We start from the raw sequence: 22363 nt of genomic DNA on the forward strand, positions 1-22363 counted from the left end.
ATAACAAATTACCAGGAAAGAAGAAAACTTTTTTGTAACAATTTTTTTCCCAATAACAAGATAAGCAAATTCCTCCCCCTCTGTCACGTTAAGAGAAAAGGGTGATGCAGAAAACAGGAGTCTGCCTGGACCAATTTAAAGTTTGTTCTTGTTATATACGAGTGGCAGCAACCAAATAATTACTTGTGATCACCATCTTTACATAACAGAGACTAGCACAGTGAAATAGGAAACAAATTTTAACCAAGGAAAATGGGAAAGAAAATTCTTCTTTAGGTTATTTTTTGTACTTCTGGGCCAGTTCTTGCCACCCTTATTTATGGGTGTGACGCCAACAACCTCACACATGGGAACAGGCCTTGCAAGGGATTGCTCAGATGAATAAAAGTTGGGCCAAATCATGCCATTCAACCCCCTCCATATTTCAAACCACGATGACAACCAAAGCAGTAGCTTTTTCAACTTCTTTTGCTCCTTTTTTGCTCTGGAACGTCTCCTCCCCACCCCGCGCAAGCACAGCCACAGCTCTTAGAATGTACTCGCCCTCAGCCACAAGTGCTTCTAAGTAGCTTCCTCAGCTCGCTTATTTATCAGGAATCGGGAGTGCTTTATGCTTTCCAGCTTGGGATCTTAGAGAAAGAAAACGTCAAAAGTGGTAGAGCAGCAAAACAGATGAACCACAAGTGAAGCAACAGCCTGATGCCAGCATCACCAGGAACTAATAAACTTCAGCTTTAGCTTTAATTGTACATTTTCTTGTACTCGCTGCAGTACTTTTGACTTGAGTTTTTTCATTTGAAAGGGTCTTTTGGTAACCATGAAACACTCCCAATCTGGCTTCCTGTATTAGAAAACAGTGTAAGGTGGTATGAAAGCATGCAATTGTTGCACAACCATGTTGCAGGGTTTCCTGGGTCTGGGTATATTACAGACCATCATTCACCACCTCAATCCATCTGTTACAAAAAGGTTAAACTTGAGTTACTGCAGAGCACTACATGATACCATTGGAAAGCCCTCGGGCTGATCCTTCTGGCCACATGTTCACTAGCAATGGCCAGAATCCGCATTTCCTTTGAGTGAGAAATTCTGCTTTAAACAAAGTGTCCTTACACATAAGCCTAGAGCTAGACCGACAGCTCGATTTGGCTCGTAGCGCAACATGCAACAAGGCAAAAGACCTGGGCTCAAGAGTACTCATACTCCTCAGGCTGGCGAGGAGGAAGGGTAGCTAGCGCTGCATCAGCAGGGGCACCTCCAAGCAGTCACGGTGTTTTGCCACAGTGAAACTATCGTATACTAGGGGAGGGACTTTTCACAGGATAAAATGGCAGCCCAGGATGCAGGGGCAGGTGAGACTGACCTGTGATCCCGACTCCCTGTTTGGGGGTTGTCGGAACCCCCTGGGCTTATGCCTTGGGCAGGGATTTGGTGGGCGAGAGAAAGCCCAGGCTCAGATGCATGGGTTACCCGGCTGCAAAAAGACAATATATAACAGAAAGTCTAAACCAAAGATGTTCGTATCAGTTATAACAACGAGGAAGACAAATGCTTATAGGAAAAGCAGTGCAAATTAACAAAGGTCTGAATTGCTATCTGTTCCTGGGACCCGTTTTAACACAAGCTCCCAATTAAACTGTCAACTTATTCAGAAAACTCTTATCATTCCTGGATAATTCTAATTGATTTTAATAGAGAACTATTTATCAGGCCATTTCATCAACCATGTTTCTGAAAAAGCATTTGGCCTGTTGGCATTCCTTCTACATGTAATGAACCATCTGCCTTTAGTAAAGAATATTAATCTTGTTTTAAAAAATCTGAAAACAATTAAAAATGTCCCAAAATATCTTTAGCAGTCTCCTCAGAGCTCTACGCTTAGCATAAGCCTTGTTCATGTATGTTACATCCAAGGGTCATGCAAAGGTGTGAGCAGGACTTTTTTCAGGAGCTGCCCAAAGTGTTTGCCACTCCCTGTCAGTGCTGTTCATGAGGGCTGCAGACTTCAAACCTTGCTCAGTCCTTAAGAAATTTTGTTTAAATGATTAATGGCACAATTCTATTTGATGCTTGGCTGTATACAAAAAAAAACCCTGTGCATAATGTGTGCAGTTACTGCAGATTCATGCATACAACAAGTATTTTTGTAGGCAACCACACTAGTGTCCTCCTGCTTAAAAAAATAAAATTCTGCACAATGTAGGGCACCAATGAACCCAATTTTATAATGGTTAACTACAGTCTGCTAATTATAGGACACCAACACTGTTATCCCTTTTTTTCCATCTCAACAAGTATGCTTTATTGGACTCCTATGGGCCACACAGGTGGACTTCCTAAATACTGCTTCAGAACAGATTTCAATATTATTCTGTATTTCCCAGACAAGTTACAAAGGTAAATTGGCCTGGGAAAAGCCTCTGTGTATTCTGCAGCATTCTGCAGTATCAAACTCAAAGCAGCTGGTGTTGCTTTTTCTTTTTTCTAAATGAGTAAATGCTGGTCACAGTTAGATCATTCTCAATCCATTTTCTCGCCTTGCAAAGCAAGCTGTCTCTCTAACCAGAGAGATAATTGCCCTCTAATAGCCATCAGCAATTCTCTCCATTCCCCACTGAATTGACACAGCATGTGGATCATTCAGTGGGAGCTCTCTCTCCAGCTGGTGACAGGACTGCCAAGGACACTCGGACAAGCCGTTCAGGCCTGTGCAGTCCAGGATAGAGCTGATCAGCAGAAAGAGTATTTTCCTGCCTGGCAGGCCTCTCCCAGGAACACACACACTGTGCTTCATCCCCAAAAGGTTGCTGCATGGCCCTTGGGAAGTACAAGCCTCCTCCCTGTAGCATCAGGGCTGCTGCTGGGTTGAGAGACCACCGTAATAAGCAGCAAGAAGGAAAGCAGAGAATTAGGTGGAAATTCAGGGGCACCTTTAAAAGAGAAACAAATATACAGGGAAAAAGATTTCCAACTCACAATATCTCTGTCTGCCCACTTATTTAGTGCTCCAAAGTTCTCAGAGCAAATCTCATCTATATTTTCAGCAGTTTGGCCAGGCTAATTTTGATTTTATCAAACTATCTCATGCAAGGAGAAAAGAAAACAAGCAAAATAACATCTCAGTAAGAGTTTATCAGCACAAAGACAAAGAGCACAAAGACTCTTGAGATAAACTCCTCCAAGGGCTAAAATTTCTGGCTCCATGATACTATTTTGACCATGCAATGTTATAATTGCAATGTGCATCAAAGTATTATTTCTGTAACTTGTAACATAGGGTTTTCTCTATGAACCCTTTCTGAGCCTGCTCACCTCAAGACAGTGCACTGCAGGTGAAAGAAAAGTTTCAGCACAAACTCAAAATCCCCAAACCAAAGAAAATGGGGCCCAGAGAGCAGTTAGCATTATTAGTTTCCCTGCAGGGTTGGTATCAAGCCCATTTGCCCATCAAGGTACACAGTTAGTAGTCATGATACGGGGAAGGGCACTGTCATTGCTACCATGGTCAAAGAAGGGGCCATTCCCGTGTGGCGTTAGGTGCTGTAAGAGCAGGCCAGGGCTTTTGACAAGCCCAGAAGTTCCCAGCCATTCACCATTCATTCACAAAAGGGGCCTGAACCAACAGGCTTAAGTACATAAGGAAGACTCTTTCCATGTGGGGAGCACTGCACACATGGGCTCTTCAGAAAACGTAACCAATAAATCAATAAGCCATACTGGAAAAGTCTGGGGATCGGTCACTTGGTAGAGATTTTAATTACCCATTTATCACAGGGCTTACTCAAGACTGGCTGTTTCAGGCTTACAATGGCAAACTTCAAGGTACTCTCCAAGCAGATACCTCTCCTAAAACCTCCAGGAAGGTATGCAGAGACACAAATCTCTAACTCTGCAATGGCCCAACCCAAGGTGAAGACAAGGGTAGGAAACAGGTTATCAGAAACTCAGTATTGAACCAGGATACACTCAGCAATGGCAGTTTACTGTAGACAAAAGCCTGCAGTGATGGTGCAGGCTGCCACCATCATTGGGAATTGTTATGGGAACGACTGTGAGGAAGCCTACATAAAAAAGAAAATTGATAGTTAATTTTTAAAGAATACATAAAAAGAGGTTGAAATACATTAGCCAAACCATTTACCAGATTATCAGTCAGCAATCAGAATGGGCCACAGAGCAAAAATGCAGCTGTCTATTTTTAAGTACTCTTAATTTCCATCTAAAAAACATAAATATGAAAACTCTACTTTTGGCTTTGCTTTTTTAAATTCAGACTTACTCAGTTGAATTAGACCGTGGCCTAAATCTTTTGCCTCTGACTTTCTTTCTGTTTCCTCCTATATTACCTGAAAAAAATCAAAGGACAAAGACAGTAAAACAACTTGAAACTCACCTGCACCCCATGCCAAACTGTATATTTTTTTTGCATCCATAGCAAAAGAGTTGCTACCTCTAACTTTAACCATTTAAATCTCACAGGTCTGTTCCTCTTGATTTACCTCAGACACTTAGGTAACCTTTCTCTACTTTTTGCTGCAACTGTGCAGAGCAAAAAACTCCCTAATTTCAGGTGTTATTTGACAAAATCACTATGCTTCAAGAAAAACATCAAACACTGCCTGACAAAATCATAGAAGCTGGCAATAGTGAATAGACTTCTTTCTCTCTTTCATGTTAGCTCACACTGGAGGGAAAAATTAAATGTAATTTCTTTGTGACAAAGCACTGTGCAAAAAGGGTAGGGTGCTGCTAAATCCTAATTCCAAGTTAACAATTAGCACAATTTTAAGGAGTCATGCTGCTGTCCTAAGATCAACTAAACTTTCAGTGGAGCAGCAACGGTCCAGAGGCTGGTTTCCACTGTGGCCAGCACAGTGGTTCACACTTACCTTGCCAAGAATTACTCCTAGGCCTCCCATTTTCACAAATGTCTGAAATATGTTTTGTGTCTGGGATCCTTTCACTCCAGGAATGAGATAATCCATTTGACCTGGAATAGGAGGGCTCAGATGCGGTTATTGTTAAGGGTATTGTCTCACATCAATGTTAGCTCAGCGGTTCAGTCACATTCCCGAGGCCAGTGACAAAACACAGCCTAAGGTCTGTCTGCACTAGCAGAGCACCCAGGATTTCTGATTAAACCCTGCAGTTACGCCTTGCAGCTGTCCCTGCAGCGGTTCCATGTGCCCACGTTCAAGAGCCAGGCATCAGCACTGCTTTCTCACTTGTCTGCTGTAGAATGCACAAACACCGGCGCACACCAGATTTCCTTTGGATTTGCAGCTCTGCCTCAGTTCCTAGATGGAAGATGCTCTTACAGCTGTGCTCATTTCAAAGCTTCTCATTTCACAGTCAAGCACATCCTGCCTGCAGGCTGCCCACTCCCTCCCTGTGCTGCTGCAGGAAAGCCAGGACAGCTTCCCTCATCCCACTGCTACCAGTCTCAGGGGCTCAGGAGTTTGTGATGAGCATCCTCCCACCCAGAGCTGGTAGTGTCAGGAGAGAGGTAACTCTGCCTCATTTTTGCTAATTTTGAACGTTTATATTTTACCAGCCAATTGCTGCAGTATATACTTCTAAGGCTAAACTCAAAGCCAAAAATAGTCTTTTTATCTAGGTGCTTGGTGAAAACTGGTTTTTCTTTCCTCTTGCATTGCCTCTAAGAGCCAGAGATGTATGTGGCGATGTCCAACATGCAGGGGTTTGCAACAGGCTGCCTCTTGTTGAACTAGAACTGCTGCTTAGCTGTTTGCCCTGAGATCTACCATTATTTCCAAAAAAGAAGAGGAAGGTGAAAAATTCATAATAGGTGGCTTACTTATTACAAAGTCTTGCCCAAAGGAACTGTTTTTGTAGTTTTTAAGTCTGGATACTCGCATTTTTCAGTCTCTGCTTTCCTTGGAGGGCAGGCATCTGAGACACGCTCTTCAGTTTCCAGAAGATCAAGCTAATCACAGCCACACTAAAGCAAGCCCAGGGTTTCACTAATTCAAGCTTAATCATATGATGAAAGGTCTGAGAAACAACAAATCCACTGACAGATTTTTAAACACTTCCTCCTACTCAAGGTCTCTTTCAGGTTCAGGAATGTCTTGCTATATACTGGTTTTGTTGTTTGCTATTTCATAATAGCAAGAGTTATCATAAAATTATGTCTTAATCCTTGAACATCCTCTGAATAACAACTAATATTTCATAGTGCTTTCCAGCATGGAGAAGCCCAGGGAGCTGATGGCCCAGTCACTCTAACATCTCCCAAGAGATGCAATCCATACCAGCACACAGAGCAAACCAAAACCAGCCTGGAAGGTAGGAGGAGGTATCACTCTGGGAATTAAAATGGAAGGACTATGTCAGCTGTATCACAATGTTAATGGAATATTTGTCAGACTTACTTTTCCAGACTTGACAGTGGCACAACATACCTGAACTGGTGGTGGGAACAACAAAACTCTCTAGTACAGACAGACCTTAGAAACCATTAGCTTTTTGGAACAAATAATAGATAGAGACATACGAAATAAATGAAGTATGAAAAGAAACACAGATACTGAATGAAAGAAGAAACACATTATATTACAGTCATTTAAAAATAACTTTTTTAAACTGGTATTTAAACCTGATACACAAAGCTATGAAAACTTGCTTTCCCAAGACTATTTTTCAAAATTTTATTCAAATTAAAAAAGATCCTCCAACACAAACAGGGCATCATTTAAGATTAATGCTTGCTTCCTGAAAAAACAACCCACACATCCAAAAAGCTGAATTTAAAAATTAGAAATAATTAAGTAATCACTACTGGAGTTTTCCTAATAAAATATTCATTAGAACAAACTGAATGAGGTTGTATATAAGATCAAGCTGCTATACCAAAATAGCAAATGTCACTATATATGTGTCCCTTCCATACAGTTATCTTTACTTTCATTGAAATAATAGCAAAGAAAATGGCTTCATCAACTGCACAGTTGTAGGCTGCTTAGTGAGGCAAGAATTGATAATTGCAGGTTTCCCATGAAACAGTTCACAACTGTCAAACCCTCTAGGACACAGTGCTTCTCATAAATTGTTTTACAGTGCTAGCTGCAGATTTTCATATAAAGGATCTCTAACTGCAGAGGAACAGTGAGCATCAGGATCTTAGCAATTACAAATGGCTCTCAATGCTTTCAGATGAATCTTTCCTCTTAAAATATTGGATTTTTTAGGCAACTGGAACAAAAACTGAATTAGTAAAATCTGATCAAGGGCAAAATCTACTTCTCTCTAATCTCATGACAGCAAGCAGAACTAAAGTCTTTGTAAAATCATTTTCTAGGATAACACTTGGTGACCATTTAGTATACTACTCTAGTAAGTGGAATAAAATTCAATCACTACCATCTTTAATATGAGACAGCAGAAGTCTTAAGTCAACACACTGAATCAATGACACTGACAAATAAAGATATAAAAATAACATTTATATTGAACATTTTTCGTTTATAACTATTATTGAAGCAAGACAATGTTCCTTTTCTTTGATTACATGACCATGATTAAAAAATATGTTGGCATTTTATTTAATTTCTTTTCAGCCAGCAATTATTATTACAGTCTGCTTAAAATCAATTCTCAAGCAAAGATATTTGATTAAACAAAAATTGGTTTACAATGCAAAACTTTTTTATTCTGGCCTAATCATAATAATTCGCAGCTCAGGATACAGGAGAAAAATCAGTAATCAAAGCAAAGAGGAGGCTATTTCAAACATTCCACAAAGAAAGAAGAAAGAGTCAAACCTGCTGCAAAACAATGAAATGTTCTGACTAATGGAATAATGGGTGATGGAATAGGTAGAAATCTGAAAATGCGACAGAAAAGCAGACCTCTTCTTAGAACTAGATGCAGAGTTTGTGCTGACTCCAGGAGGCATGTCGCTATAAAAAGAGTCGGCCTCTCCCGCCTTTTTTACATAATCTCCCTGGGGTATTTGTCTAAAGTGTAATAAACATTGTAGAGTCAGAAAACATGACAGGAACTAGCACACACACAAACATGCATGAATATTAGTTTAAAAGAAAGAGGTAAGGATAGCAATCCTTGAGAAAACCTGTTAACCACACATAATAAGGCTATTAATAAATAACTCAACCATCTGAGAGAAAACTCCCACACGCTTCTGTTATGTGCAGAAAAGTGGATTATGTGGTTTTGGAAAGGGAAAACAAGGAACACTTCACTAGTAGACTCTGATCACAGTTTTCAAAGTGAACAGTTTGTGATTCTTGAGACACTGGATAACCAGCCCAGACATTTCAAATGGCTCATCATGCTGGTTGCAAAAAGCACCCTCAGGTGCAGCACTAATATTGAGCCTGAGCTGAATACATGCCTGCATCAAAGAGGAGTTCAGGAAAAGTGAATGCTTTTTTTCCTTCTGAGGTATGCTTTCCATTTAACTTTTGCGATCACTATTGAATTCAAGAATAGCAACCTGTTGAGTTGTTTAAACCTCAGGAGGACAAAAAGCTCCAGTTTTTTTAACTGATTTCTTGTGTAAGGGAACCAACACCAGTGTCAGAGATTCTCAGCTACTCCTGATTACCACAGTAGTAGCCTCAAAGACACACGAAAGTAATGTGATAGTTCATCCTTTTCCAGAACTAGAAGCTCAGTTATGGTGCATAAAACTATCTGTGCATTAGAAAGTTCTAATCAAGTTATGCAAAGTTTTTGCAGACGGTGAATTCATCGCCAGCAGAAAAAAACTGCCATGCAAATATTTCAGGTATAGCTCCACCAGGTTTAAAAATCCTCCCAAATACAAGTAGTTACTTTGACAGTTGACTATTTCATAATATCAGCATCAGTATTTATTCAACCTTGCATTTTCCAAGACATTTTTGCTTCAGCCTGCCTCTATTAAGATGCACATTTATCAGGTTGATTCACATTCAGATTGTGTCCAACAACAGACCTGAACTGGGACCTCTTCATTCCATATCTGAGTTTCTATTGCTTCTGAAGTATGTAAAGTATATAACTATATGGCACATAAATCATTAGTGCAATGCAGTACTTCCACACTCCACCTTCCAACACCTCCCGAGTTTCAGTTCTTGTCCCCTTCCTCGGCTGGCACATGTTCAGAGTCGGCTCAGTGCGGGCAGCTCTGCTCCCCAGGGTTCCTCTAGAAAACTGCTCTCTTGCTACTCCATCAGAAATAACTTCTCCCATGTATCTGTGCCACACTATCCCAGCTGGCAGAATTCTTGCTAAGTGGCTCTTTTTACCACTTCCAGTTTACTTGTTTCAGTTGCTTACTAGTACCAAGTATCATCCTTATGTCACGCTCAAAAATATTATAATGGCTTGTCTTCGTTGTTATTTAAGGAGCAATCTTTTTTTTTTAAAAAAAAGGGGACAGTCTGGACAATCTGGTGGATATTTTTTTTCCATTTATGGAGCACTCCTTGTACTTAGCCAAAATTATTCTATTTAGAAGTCAGCCTGCAGAACTTCATTTTATGCATGAAGGAGATTTAGTTACTAAATATCTCCATAATCTTTAAAATGATGGAGTCCTCCATTACCTTCAGAAGCCTCAGCTTATGGTGGTTTCCACTCTGCCTGTGCTCTCAGACAAAGCTGCGGACTGGCTGCACACTCACAGCTCTCTGGCCATGAACTAATTACTGGAGATCAAGATATCTGCAGAAGTTAAATTCTCTACTATTCCAATGCAAACATACATGGGGTGGACTCTGTCTCTGTTTCAAGGTTTTATCTGCTCTGCCCTCAACCAATACTGAAACATCCACAGTAGGATGACTTGATGGCCACATTAGTCTGCATTTACAAATACATCACTTCCCCCTAAGCAGCACCAAACCTTAAATTCTGCCTTCCTTGCGCTGGGTGGCATTCACTACCCACCAACTTCTGCATAAGGCTTGACTTCAATAGCATTGCCTTTTTCTTCTTACTGTACCTGTGGCCTATCTGACCCTGTAGCACACAACCAGCACTTGACTGTGCTTTTCCACTTATTGCAAATATTTTGAGCCTGGCAGAGAAAGCACTACACGAAGGGGAATGGAGAACAAGCACAACGGGTAGCAGCAACAAACAAAGCAGCAGCTTGGACCAGAAGGCAACGATACAGGCAGAAAACAGGGGAATTTGAGAAATCCTCTTATCTGTGGGGGACTGGGAGAGGAAGGAGCAACTCCTTCCCCACAAGACCCATCTGCCAGGCAGATGCCTGATCAAAGGGAGGTGGTCTTCCAGGAGCCAAACACAAGTCACTAGGAAAACCGTTTATTTTTGGCCACAAGCTTGAAATGGTGAAAGCTCAGCCCTGTGCTGAAGCCAGTACAGTGCTTTAGCTATGAATCAATCGACCAGGGTGCTGGGAAAGAATGGGCTCTTCGTCCACACAGCAATTTAACTGCACTGTATTTTTAACTGCAAAGAAGCTCCACGAATTACTTTGTATCAAAAGGCTCCTGAACATCATGTTAATATTAATTATTCAGTTCTTAACCTCCCAAGAACACTTTCATCTCTAATAGCCAATTTTCAGTCTCTCTTATTGGAAATATTCTCCTGTTTTCCTAAATAAAATAGTCTATTGCAAAAGTATAAAAAACATTATTTTTGCTACTGAGTCCAGTGAAATCAGGATTTCAAGCAATGCATTTATAGAAGACTGATTTCATATATTATTTAAAATATGATAACCCATCACAATATTTTCTTCATAGCATGTAAGTGAGCAAGAGAGAAGAAAAGCTATTTTCAGAGACTTCTAAGATACATTCCATTACTTTTATCACATACCTCTGTCTTCTGTAGTTTCTTTCCATATAAACAGAAGAGAAAGGAAAAAGAATGAGTTTTTAGTATGCAGGTACACATGGTCAGTAAGACCGAACAAATGTTAAAAGAAAAGCACATTATACAGAATGAAACTTTTGCTCAAAATATTTCTGCAAAATCACTTCTGAAATAAGCATATTTACAAATGTAATAAATCAGAATAAACAAGAAAAATATATTCCTGTTGATGGCTACAGTCAGTGCTGAGTGTAAGGTGCAGTTCATGATGGGTTTAAGCCTATTCACTGTGAAGCTGCTAGTGAAAGGTGCACTTTTGTCCTGAACCTCCAAAAACTAATCCCACTGGCTAGACAGGATCTCAAAATGAGCCCTTAACTTTTAAGAGTTTTACTCTAAATAAAAGTCCAGATTTTCCGATACTGCCAGAAGCTGAGGGTGATATACCAAGACAGCATAACCTACTTTTCTGCTACCCTAATCTTCAAGGTTTTTTCCAAATGCTTCCTTCCTTACATATTTCTGAGCTGCCCTCAGCCTACCTCAGTCTAGCAAACCAGCAGGGGCTGTGCCACTTTGTTATGCCAAACCACTGGGGCTGTGCCCCAGCCATGGCATTGCCTGCAGCTGAGCCTGCCCTGCCCTCCAAGAACACCAAGGACCTAGGGACAAACGACTTCAAGAGAGTCTCGCCCAAATACAGATGATAAAGTCAGTACCTTGAATCTTTTTTACTACAAGCAAAAAACATAAATCCCTCTGTTTTTATAAGAAATTCACAAAAGAAATAAAACAGAAAAGGACAGCTCAGGCTAATATAATTCATTTTGCCTCTCAGTGAGCACTGACAGCTCTACACCAGGAGAGTACTTGAGCCTTATTTACAAATTGCAGATCGTGGCTACCAAAAAATGTGCCTGAATTAATTTCAGGTTAAGCCAACTAAATATAATCATCTATTTAAGCAAGCCTATGGTTAAATGCTTTGCTGACTGACTGAAGGCTAATCTTGCTACATTTACTTCATCATGATTAAACATTTATAATTTAATCAGATCATATTCTTGTATTTCCTTTGTCACATACAGTAAAATCATAATCTGATCATCTAAAACAAATTACTAAATGAGAAATAAAATTCAAAATAAAGTTCAAGCTCTCTAAAACCACACACAAATGTAAGAATTGCTTGAAAAATATTAGTACAATTAAACTGTTACTGTATATATATTGTTGAATTTGGATGGTTTTGATGTTTTGAATTGTTCTTTTCATAACATAATCAACTATCAGATGAAATACGCATATTTTTAAACTGTATTAAGAACAGAATTTACTTACTTGTAACCCCAACCAGTTATTCCTAAAACGAGAGCCAACACTATAATGGTGCCAGCAATAGCCCCTATTATTATATTTGTGCTAACCACACCTGGAAACACAAGAGGAAAAATATACATGGTTTTAGGAGAAAAATACACAAAACCAGTAAATGCACCATTTTCAACAACCAGCTTGAACAACTTTCACTAGGCTGATTAATTATAACCAGTGATACACTCTTGAAGCATAGCAAGGACATAAAAAGATCACTTGTAAGTCAAGCTTTGACCTCTGTTTCCCTTAAATGCATGCTTGTTACATGGGAAACTTGTGCCAGGTATACCAATACAATATTATCAATATTAAACTGCTTAAGCATCCTTACAACCTGCCCTAGCAAATACATGCATACTCTAGAATAGAAGCGACTACTTGTTTGGTTTTGCTCAAATCCCTTCCACAGCTGAATAAATTAATCAAAGGAGACGTTCTGGAAGAAGTCTGCCCACAAGGATTTCTAATGACAAACATTTACAAGCTCATTTTTCCACAATATATCTTTCTTTTGTATGCAAGACTAAGCTGAATAAAAACTTCCACTCAAAAAATGTAAAAGTCAAGCATTACCTTTCTATCTAGATATGGAATGTCCCAGTAACTTTTTGCTTGTCCAAATCTATCAGTATGTCTAGTAAGACCACTCAGATGATTGGGACAAGCCAGGTAGAACTGGACCCACTGATACCAGTTCCCAAAGATGCACTGAGGCCTCATTTGCAGACACTGAGTGTTTCTGCTGTGGGAAGAAGAGAGGGGAACGAGGCTCCTGATGCTGCAGCATGTTGTGTACTAACTGAAAGAGTAGGAGACCTAGTTTTGCTTAATGAACTTTCCTCAAATCCAAGCTTTTTCAGTTGTTGGTAAAAATTGTAACAACATACCTTTATTCATGGCATCTTTATCAAAAAATAGATCGTCTTTGATGTGAGAACTGCAGTCATCTCCTCCCCAGAATCGGTCACAGACACACTTTATTTCATTGCTACAAACCTGCAGTCAAAAGTGTAGCTCAGAAAAAAATCAGATTATTAATCCATTCCCGTAATTAATACCTGAAGTATAGGTACACTGATAAAGCCCTGATTTTGACTGCTCACAAAACTTCACAAAATAATTCTTTAACACATAGTAATTTTTAGTTTATGTATTACATATAAATGCATTAAGTGTGCTATTATATTTTATATAAATAGATGTAATGTTTATTCAGTTCATATTTTAATGTAATCTATATTTAGCAGAACCATTTATAATTGCTTTGGGAGGCTGACCTTAATGACTTTTTTTTCGAAATATGATGAAGTGCATGATTTCAGATAAATAAGGAAGTTTTAATGCAGTGTACAAGACAAAAGACATTATGAGAGAACAATTCTTTCATCTCAGCTCAGTCATAGGGCCCTGGACATTGTATCAAACTGTGTGAGGGACAACGGGACTCGCCAGGGCCACAGCAAAGCCACAGACTGCACACCAAAGAGAGGAACTGCCACTAGCCAATAGCCAGCTCACTGCCCTCTTTTCCAGAGTAAAGGAAATCTCAGCCCACAAAATCCAACATCATCAACAACTTTATGAATCTTCTTGGCTATTTATGCAATAAAGAGGGAATTAAAATGAACAGGTCTCTGGAAGAGCAGAGACCCAAGTTTCTCAGTTCATAAAACCTTTGTATTTATTCTCCAGCACATTGCCTGAGGAAATATCAACCAAGTTAGCAGAAGTGATAGCAAAAACAGTGATTGATAAAACTTCTGTAAAACTAGTACATACTAACTATGACTCATTGTTTAAGATGCCTTGTTTAGAATGCATTATATTTACTTATGTGCCTCCTTCCCTTTTCCTTTTCAAGAACTTCTCCAGTTTTATGACTTAGAGAGTCACACTGCTGGCTTCCTGAAAGGTCCAGCTAGTAGACTGCACAACGCCAGGTACTCAGCAAAAACAGTAAAAAGCATTAAAGAGTGCAAGAACATACACCATGTCCTGAACAAATCTGGCTGTCTGTGGTGCCTGGGCAGGTGCTGAAGTTGAAGGCCTCGGTGGGGAGGCAGCGATGGTCGAGGCACACCATGTCCGGCCCACACGGCGTCCCGTTCTCCACATAGCCCAGGTCCGTGTCCTCATCAAGCTTCACATGGCCACCACTGCAAACAACCAAGAGGACCTTGGGGAATTGTGCTGTGATTAGATGGGACTGCTTGAGAAACTGGGCTGCTGCCTTTATTTCTGTGTTACACAATGCCCCAGGACCAGGCAAGACTAAGTATTGGCTTAGTGATCTCGCTGACCCTAACATGAAACAAACCAAAACAGTGTATCTACATCAAGCAAATGTAACCATGGAAACAAAGACCATTTTTCCTGTGAAACAGCTAGAGTCAGATGAAACTCTTACGTTTACTTGTTTAGGACTTCATTTCATCTAACAGGTGTGTGAAGCTATGTAAACATACCACATCTATAATTAGAATTCAGCTAATATATAGCAGTGAATTAGGCTGCCAGTTAACTTTGGCAGTGCAGGCATATTTCTAAGTATTTAGGGTCCATGAAGTACTTTGCAAATATTAAAGAATGTAAAATCACAGGGCCTGAGAAGAGCATTATGTCTCTACAGGCAAAATTGACTACTGCACAGAGGGGACTGCAAAACAGGTGCACTCCCCACAGGCAGTTAATTTTCTGAAGCTTAACAAAGGTTGAACTGAAATAATGGTTATGTGTTAATAGGAAAAAAAATTAATGGAAGTAGTTTTTCTCCACTTAGGAATGAGAAAGCTGCTTTTCTATGCAAGATGGATATTGATTGTTCTGTTTTCAGGATTTCCAATTACCTGCAATTGTAGACTTTTCCATAGTGCAAGATTGATGTTGTGATTTCACCATCAAGTTCTCCAAGTCTGGGCACACTGGATATATTTGAGCACAGAAGGTATCCACAAAGCACATCCCTGCATTGAAAGAATAAACAGATACTCATAAAAAATAAAATGCAATGAAAATGGACAATCAAAAATATGAGGTTTTCTTCATTTGTTTGGTAACCTATTCGTTATTCCTTGCTTTTCTTCCACTGACAGTAACTCCCATAAATAATTCTATTTCCCAATAAAATTATTCTCCTTGGAAGTTAGATTGGGAAAGCTCTGTTTTTATAATGCATTAACAAAAATACCCTGATTAATAACAAGCAGGGACCTGCCAAGAACAAACCACATCAAATTGATTTAATGATCTATTAAGATACAGTAACTGGTCCATAGAGGAGCAACAGTAGATACTGGTTTTAAATATACTCTCATAGGACACATACCTAAGGGAACTACAGACACCAAGTTTAATTCAACTGCTAAAGGGACTTCACTATTCATGTGTGGAGACTTTTGCACTGACAGGACAGTAGGGTCTGACATTGCCCATATTACTGAATATTTTTTACTTATGAATTTGTAATGGAACAGAAGTAAGATTACCAAATCTGCATCTAAAAAAGTGGGAAAGGACATTAGTTCACCTGTAGGCAGAACTAGAAATCAAATGTCATTGACAGAATGGAGAAATCCGAAAAACCAGTTTAATAAGGACTGGTGAAAGGTTCAGAATAGGCAGAAATAATCAACTGCATATCTACAGAATGTGAAAAAATGGTTTAGGCAGCAACTTGCAGGAATATACAAAGTTACAGTATCATGAAAAGTGAACACAACTTAGCAATGAAATGGCACAGCACAAAAAGTGAACACCACACCAAGATGTGAAACCAAAGACTGCTCTCCTCTGCACTGCTAAGCCTCACTGAGAGTACTAGAACCACTTTTGGTCCAAGCTCTCCCAAGCTCAGATGGTGCTCTCTTGTCAGAGATCATCTCTTCTCAACACCCTGCTCCTTCCAGGATTTCTTGCACAAAGGTCTGCAGAAGAAGGCCAGAAGTCTGATCCACAGAAAGGCTTTTTGAGCCTCTTCATGCCAGTTAAAGAACTGGATCAGGGTAAGAAACCTCATACTAGCAGCTTTCTAAATGGATCAACTTACTGTTTATTGCACTGTATCCAAGAGTCCTTGTCTCTTCCGCAGTTTCCTTTCTCAGTCCCCTCAATATTCAGCTTCTCATAGCAGTACCTGTCAGCAGCCGTCACTTCTAAAAACAGAAACAAATCTCTTCTAAGATGATGATGACTTTGAAAAGCCATGTCATGAGAAATGGGGATACACCCATACATCAAAGCAAGCTCAGCTTCCCAATTTGTGAACTGAGCACCATGATCTGTAGGTGGTCCATGAAACTCTGCACAGTGCCCTTCTCAGCTAAAAGCTTTATGAGGACACCACAGGACTGTTCAGATTGATGAGGGTTTATTGGTCAAAAATGCCCAGAAGCCACTGAAATAAACTAATGAACATGAGTATAGGCTCCCTAGGTGTTTACTAATGAGAACTAAGGTTTAAGACTTCAGAACAAACACCAGTAAGTTAACCAACACTAGAGAAAGAGCTGGAAAGAGGATGGAAAGACAAAATTATGGGGAAGAAGGGAAGAGACATACAGTTCTAGATGTTTTCAATGGTTCTTCAGTATGTGTCTTTCCATAATTTTTCTTAGCTAAGATAGCCTTTCAAGCCACATTACAACCAACTTAGAAACAGTAACATTCACTTACTTTCACCCCAGACTATATTTACATTGCCGGTCCTCTGGTTTTACATCTTCCTCCAAAGCAAATACCCTAGAAAGAAAGAAAAAATACAGGAAATATTTCAAATAACTTGATTTTCCAAAATACATATTTCTTTAATATAAAGATTTGTCACACACTTTATATTGAGGCAACTAATATGTAATTCTATCTTCCTTTCATTCAAAATATGACTAGCACCCAAAACTCATGAATGTTAGCAGAACTGTCCCAGGTGACTTCCAAAGATCTTAAAATAAAATCTATAAAAAACAATTTATAACAGCAGAAAGAATGTAAAACAAACTGAAGTCCTAATTACCTGTCTGTTATCACATGAATATCCATCCATTTTATGGATATTAGGAGAACACTATAGAGAGAGAAAATAAGTAATAGATCAGACATGCATGAAAGCAAAGTATACAACAAAATTCACATGAAAAATTATTTCAGTATCATGGTTTTTTTCAGCATCAATAGATTTAACACAATTTTTATACACCTTACTATACAAAACAATAACATTCATAGTGATTTCAAGACTACAGGTGGGGTTTTTTGTCTCATGGATAGAAGACACAAAAATCACCTGGCTGGAATTTCCTGTGCAGTTCTCTGCAATATCACAATCATTCACTGCTTCTCGACACAAAACTCCTTTAGGTTCAAACTGGAAAAAAAAGCACAGAAAATTAGTGTCTTGGTATCTCCATATCTTGCCTTCAATGCAATGCTTCCTTACAGTTTTATCTAAAATAAAAAATGGGAAACATTCATGTGCTGACTGAAGTGGGAAGACTTTCCTTTCTGTGGTGTGTATGCTGCACCACTCAATCCATTTGCTGGTGCAAGTGGTACCACTCTCTGAGGCACCCCCTCCCAAGGGCATCAATTGTGGGGTCGAGCAGAAGTCTCTCCTGGGACACAGGACCCCTGGGGGTGTCCAAACCAATACTGCAGTAGCTGGCAGCATCATCCTACCAGGATTTTTTAGGACTATTGTACTCTTCTCTACAAAATAGGAGTGATCCCAATCTTCTCTCTAGGGATGAAGAACACCGCAGAGCTCTATGTATAAACACTTTGGTTATTTTAATCCCCCATTGTTGTTGCAGAACAGGAACTATTAATAAATGTACTGAATTCTGTACAGTTTGACACCATTTTCTAAGGGACTGGATATTTAACAACGAAAAGCGTACCAGCAACCTAATACAGACATTTTGGCTAAAGATTTATGTGCTATGTCTCAAGACCTGGAAAAGCAGGAAGACATCTCATTTGAGGCAATCGTTAGTGTTTCTGGTCATGGACACACTACAGACTCCTTATTTTCCCACAATTTTTTCTGAAGACTGTGATACCCAGTGCATTTTGCAAACCTGTGATTTTTTTTTTTTTTTATCTGCATGCACATACATTTTTTGGGGGACAACTGCTAACTTCCACAGTTGGTGTGAACGGGCACACATCAGTGGAAGAGCTAGACTATGGTACTTTCTCAGCCTTCAGCTTCTTTTTTCTATCAGTCTCTCAAAAAATGCAGACAGACATGAACATTTTCAGAGACATTACAGGTTGCTAGGATGTATATTCACCATGCATTGCTTGCAATCCCTCCTTCACTCCTGCTTTCAGGCAGGGTATTGCAAGGGAAGGTAACCTCAAGTTTGGGAACTGTTATATACAGTCTTTTGAGTTGTCCTGATTAACACCTCCTAGGGATACACATTCTGTAAAACTCTACTTTTCTGTCCATTCACTCACCCTTGTCACTCTGTAAGTAGATAAACCCTTTCATCATTTGCAAAAAAATAAGATAGGTATACAAAAGCTTAGTTTAGTTCTGATAGTCTTTAATATGGTGCCTATGTGACTTGGATTCTTGAACAAAATTCACCCACACTGGCAATCTGCTGATTTTTTTTATTACATTAAAAAAAGGAATGTGCTTAGGGAAATGTGATCTGTTCCAGCATAATCTGTGCTTTTTCTTTTTTTAACATTAGGATGAGCACAAAGTTAAGAATGTGGTCCACAGTTATTATTAATGATCCTCCTAAGGAAATGAACCCTCAAATGGGCACAAAGATAAAAATATCCCACATAGCACACCACAGTTTAATTACATTAATACTAATTATCTTAATTACTAAATGAGCACAAACAACTCATAAATATGACTTCAATTTGAAGTCATATTTAGCAGGACTCCCTTACAGCCACAATCTGGTTAAACCTCCTTTTACTATTTACTGATGTATCAGGAAGAATACCTTACAGTTTACATAGCACTTGATTCCCTTTACTCAATGGGATTTCAGTCAGTCCAAACATAAGGAGACACATGCAGACCAAATTGAAACTGAAGCCAGGTGATTTTTAGATGAACTCTTCTGAGTAATTCTGCTGGGTGAGCTTTTGGGTTTTTACTATATCCTTCTCTCAGACACTCTGTGGTATGATTTTCCCACTCAGTCTCATGGGGCAAATCCAGATCAACACATATGGCCTTGGGAGTGGCACATGGATAAGGATGTGCATGCTCACAGAATGACAGGATTTCAGAATGGCTGGGTTTGGGAGAGACCTTAAAGACCATCTCGCTCCAACACCACTGCCATGGGCAGGGATACCTTCCACTGGACCGGGTTACTCAAAGCCCTATCCAATCTGGCCTTGAACACTTCCAGGGGTGGGGCATCAACAGCTTCTCTGGGCAACCTGTTCCAGTGCCTCACTGCTCTCATAGTGAAAAAAGAAGGACATCTAATGAAACCTTTATGGTTAATTTATCCTTTAAACAAGGATGTCTAATGAGCTCTCATAGAACTTCAACCTGATTCAAACCTATCTGAAACAGGAAGGCTTTAATTTACCTCTGCATTTGATGACAGTCCCTGCCCCAAAAAGTCAAGCCTAAATGACAGAGTCTAGCCCCAGAAAAATCAGATTTCAGCCAGTTTTAAAAGGTAAGCTTTCAGAAGAATAATCACAAGGTCTGCAAGGGAAAACACATGTGCTGTAGGGCCTGCAGCCACCTGGATGCATTCCCAGCAGGATGCTGCAGTGAAGGTCACTGCCCTTACCCGGCACTTCCGACAGCAGAGCCCATTGCTGCACTGGGAGCCCGCGGTCAGGGTGCAGGTATTGCAGCACTCTCCTCCTTCACTGGCACACTCCTGAGGAACACACACAAAGAACAGAATACATGCAAAAAGCACATGAACCCCAAGCTCTTATTACTTCTCATCTTAGCAGACTACTTGAATGGATTTTTATTCAGGCTTTTAGGCACCTGGAGGCAGAAAAAGGCATGCACTTGTGGGGCATGAAACTGCTGCTTCCTGTGCAAGATAGAAAATAATTTTTCTAACTTCATATTGTCAGTCATTAAATACTAACATTTTAGCACTGACCAGTGTTTCCATCTAGAAAAATGCTTTCTTTAATGTCTTTGAAGGTATGATTCTGCACAGGCAGCTATTACTATGAATCCTTGGGCACATGACCTTCACCCTGCTTTGTCTTCCTCCACTTGTTAACAGCAGCAATGGGCAGCACCAATTCTTGGACAAATTTAGCTGCTAATTTAAAGTACATTGCACTTACCGCTATTGTCCCACAGTCACATTCTTCTCCATCTTCCACAAAGCCATTGCCACATTCTGGAGGATCCAGAAGCTGCATGGAAATTCAGAAATCAAAGGGCATGTCTCTCCTAAGGGAATCATTTTTACTCTGTGCAACATGGCTTTTAAGCTAGCACTCCAATGCATGAATTCAAAAACTGTACCCACGACTCAGGGAGACACTGAACACAACTGAAGTGTACAGAGAATGAACACTGCTGCAAATTAATTCAGCAATGCTGCCAAGTCACATTGTACCTTCTGTGCATAGGTGTCAGCTTTACAGTAAATTCAGTTCGAGCAGAAGTTACAATGAAAAACAAAAGGTGTGACAATAAAGGAAAAAAATTTAAAAGATATGACAATTTCATTATCTTCACAGTGGTTGCAATTGCTACTATTCTGGAGTTCAAGTGACGAGGCTGGAAGGTTAAAGACTGCACTGTAAGTTCAGAAGGAATAGCCATAAAAAGTTGTCCTTTTATGTGGCTCAGAAATGCTTGGGAAGGTGAGAGGACGAGTTTCTTTGTCAGTTTTTGTTACAGTTGGATTTTTCTTTCCCTTTTCCTCTACCACAGTTGGGAACTTTCAGGTGTTTTCTATAAGTATGTACCACAGGCAGATGTGTACAGGAAGTATTGCTGGTGAGGCTTCTTCCCTTACCTTCCAGCTTTCCCACTGAACTGTAACTTAAAATAAGAAAATGTGTATATCTGTATGCTATAACCTCTTCTAAGGGACACTTACACTGCGTTCTTTCCAGTTTAATTTTTTCTGTCTTCCTAAAACTTTTAAAGGTAGTTCTTCTAAAACAAAATAATTTTTTTTCTTTGGACATAAAAAAACATAATAGTAGCTTTTATTGCATAAATGAGCAGGCATTTAAGCATGTCACCAGACTAAAATTTTGCAGATTATGCTCTGAGTTCTCCAATTAAACCAGGACCATTCCAAAAACCACTCTGCTCATCAGCCATCTGCACAAGTACATGGTTCATGGTGTAGAGCATTTCTCTCCAGCTGCTGCCTTTCTGTCAGGAGCCCACAGGATGAAGCATTACCCCACATCCTTCACTGTGCCACAAACCACAGCCTGGCACAGGCTGATGTGCTATTATTAGATCAATTGAAATGGAAATTCGACTGCAGCATGCAATGCAATGTAGAATTTAACATTAAATGTATGCCATCTTTTAGAATTATTAAGGAGTTGTTAAAACTGCTTGTTTCCTATGTATTTTTCCAGACAACTACTTCAATATCTCTCGGTGTGCTGCACAACAAAGAGACTGCAGTAACAGAGCATTCTGCCTTAAAATATTGGGCCAATTTGCTGCAATACATAGGGACAGCTAAATACAAAACTGAAGAAAAAAAACAAACATTAAAAGCAAATTGGACAACCTTTCCCCAAAGTCATATCATTCATCCATTCATTTGAAAAGAGCATATGTTCAATCTGCTCCAGCAGCCATTGATGTAATTTTTGAGATTATAGCTGATCTAACAGTGGAGCACTGCCAAACACTGCCCGTTGTCACATCAGCTTTCCTTTATCTCATAATGCTTGAAAAGCAAAAGTTTGTGTCTCACCACCCTTGCTAGGAAAAACATGTCTTTGACAGCTTTGTTAATTAGACAGACATCCACTGACAAGACCTTTAAACCAACCCAAATCACAATACATAAAAGAGACTAAATCTCCCTGGCTTCCACATCTAACATTTCTGCATGCTATCAAAAAATAACGTAAGTGCTGCCAAACAAAATTGAAAGCAGAGTAATTGAGGTTTTTTCCAAGTGACAGATGTGTAAATGAACATAATCACCAAAACAAAACC

At 39.6% G+C, this 22363-nt stretch overlaps 1 protein-coding gene across 1 annotated transcript in view; it reads right to left on the minus strand.

Annotated features, from left to right (window-relative positions):
- The window catches only part of ADAM22 (ADAM metallopeptidase domain 22), a 138663-nt gene that overhangs the window by 13092 nt on the left and 103208 nt on the right, over positions 1–22363 (minus strand). Inside the window, 16 exon segments of the mRNA XM_032113010.1 lie at positions 1364–1474; positions 4280–4346; positions 4890–4990; positions 10828–10845; positions 12166–12256; positions 13089–13197; positions 14189–14357; positions 15048–15164; positions 16247–16352; positions 16873–16885; positions 16887–16904; positions 16906–16938; positions 17210–17260; positions 17480–17560; positions 19980–20072; positions 20503–20574. Coding sequence (XP_031968901.1) covers positions 1364–1474; positions 4280–4346; positions 4890–4990; positions 10828–10845; positions 12166–12256; positions 13089–13197; positions 14189–14357; positions 15048–15164; positions 16247–16352; positions 16873–16885; positions 16887–16904; positions 16906–16938; positions 17210–17260; positions 17480–17560; positions 19980–20072; positions 20503–20574 — 1250 coding nt within the window.

The sequence above is a fragment of the Corvus moneduloides genome, chromosome 1 (genome assembly GCF_009650955.1).
Source record: "Corvus moneduloides isolate bCorMon1 chromosome 1, bCorMon1.pri, whole genome shotgun sequence".
NCBI lineage: Eukaryota > Metazoa > Chordata > Aves > Passeriformes > Corvidae > Corvus > Corvus moneduloides.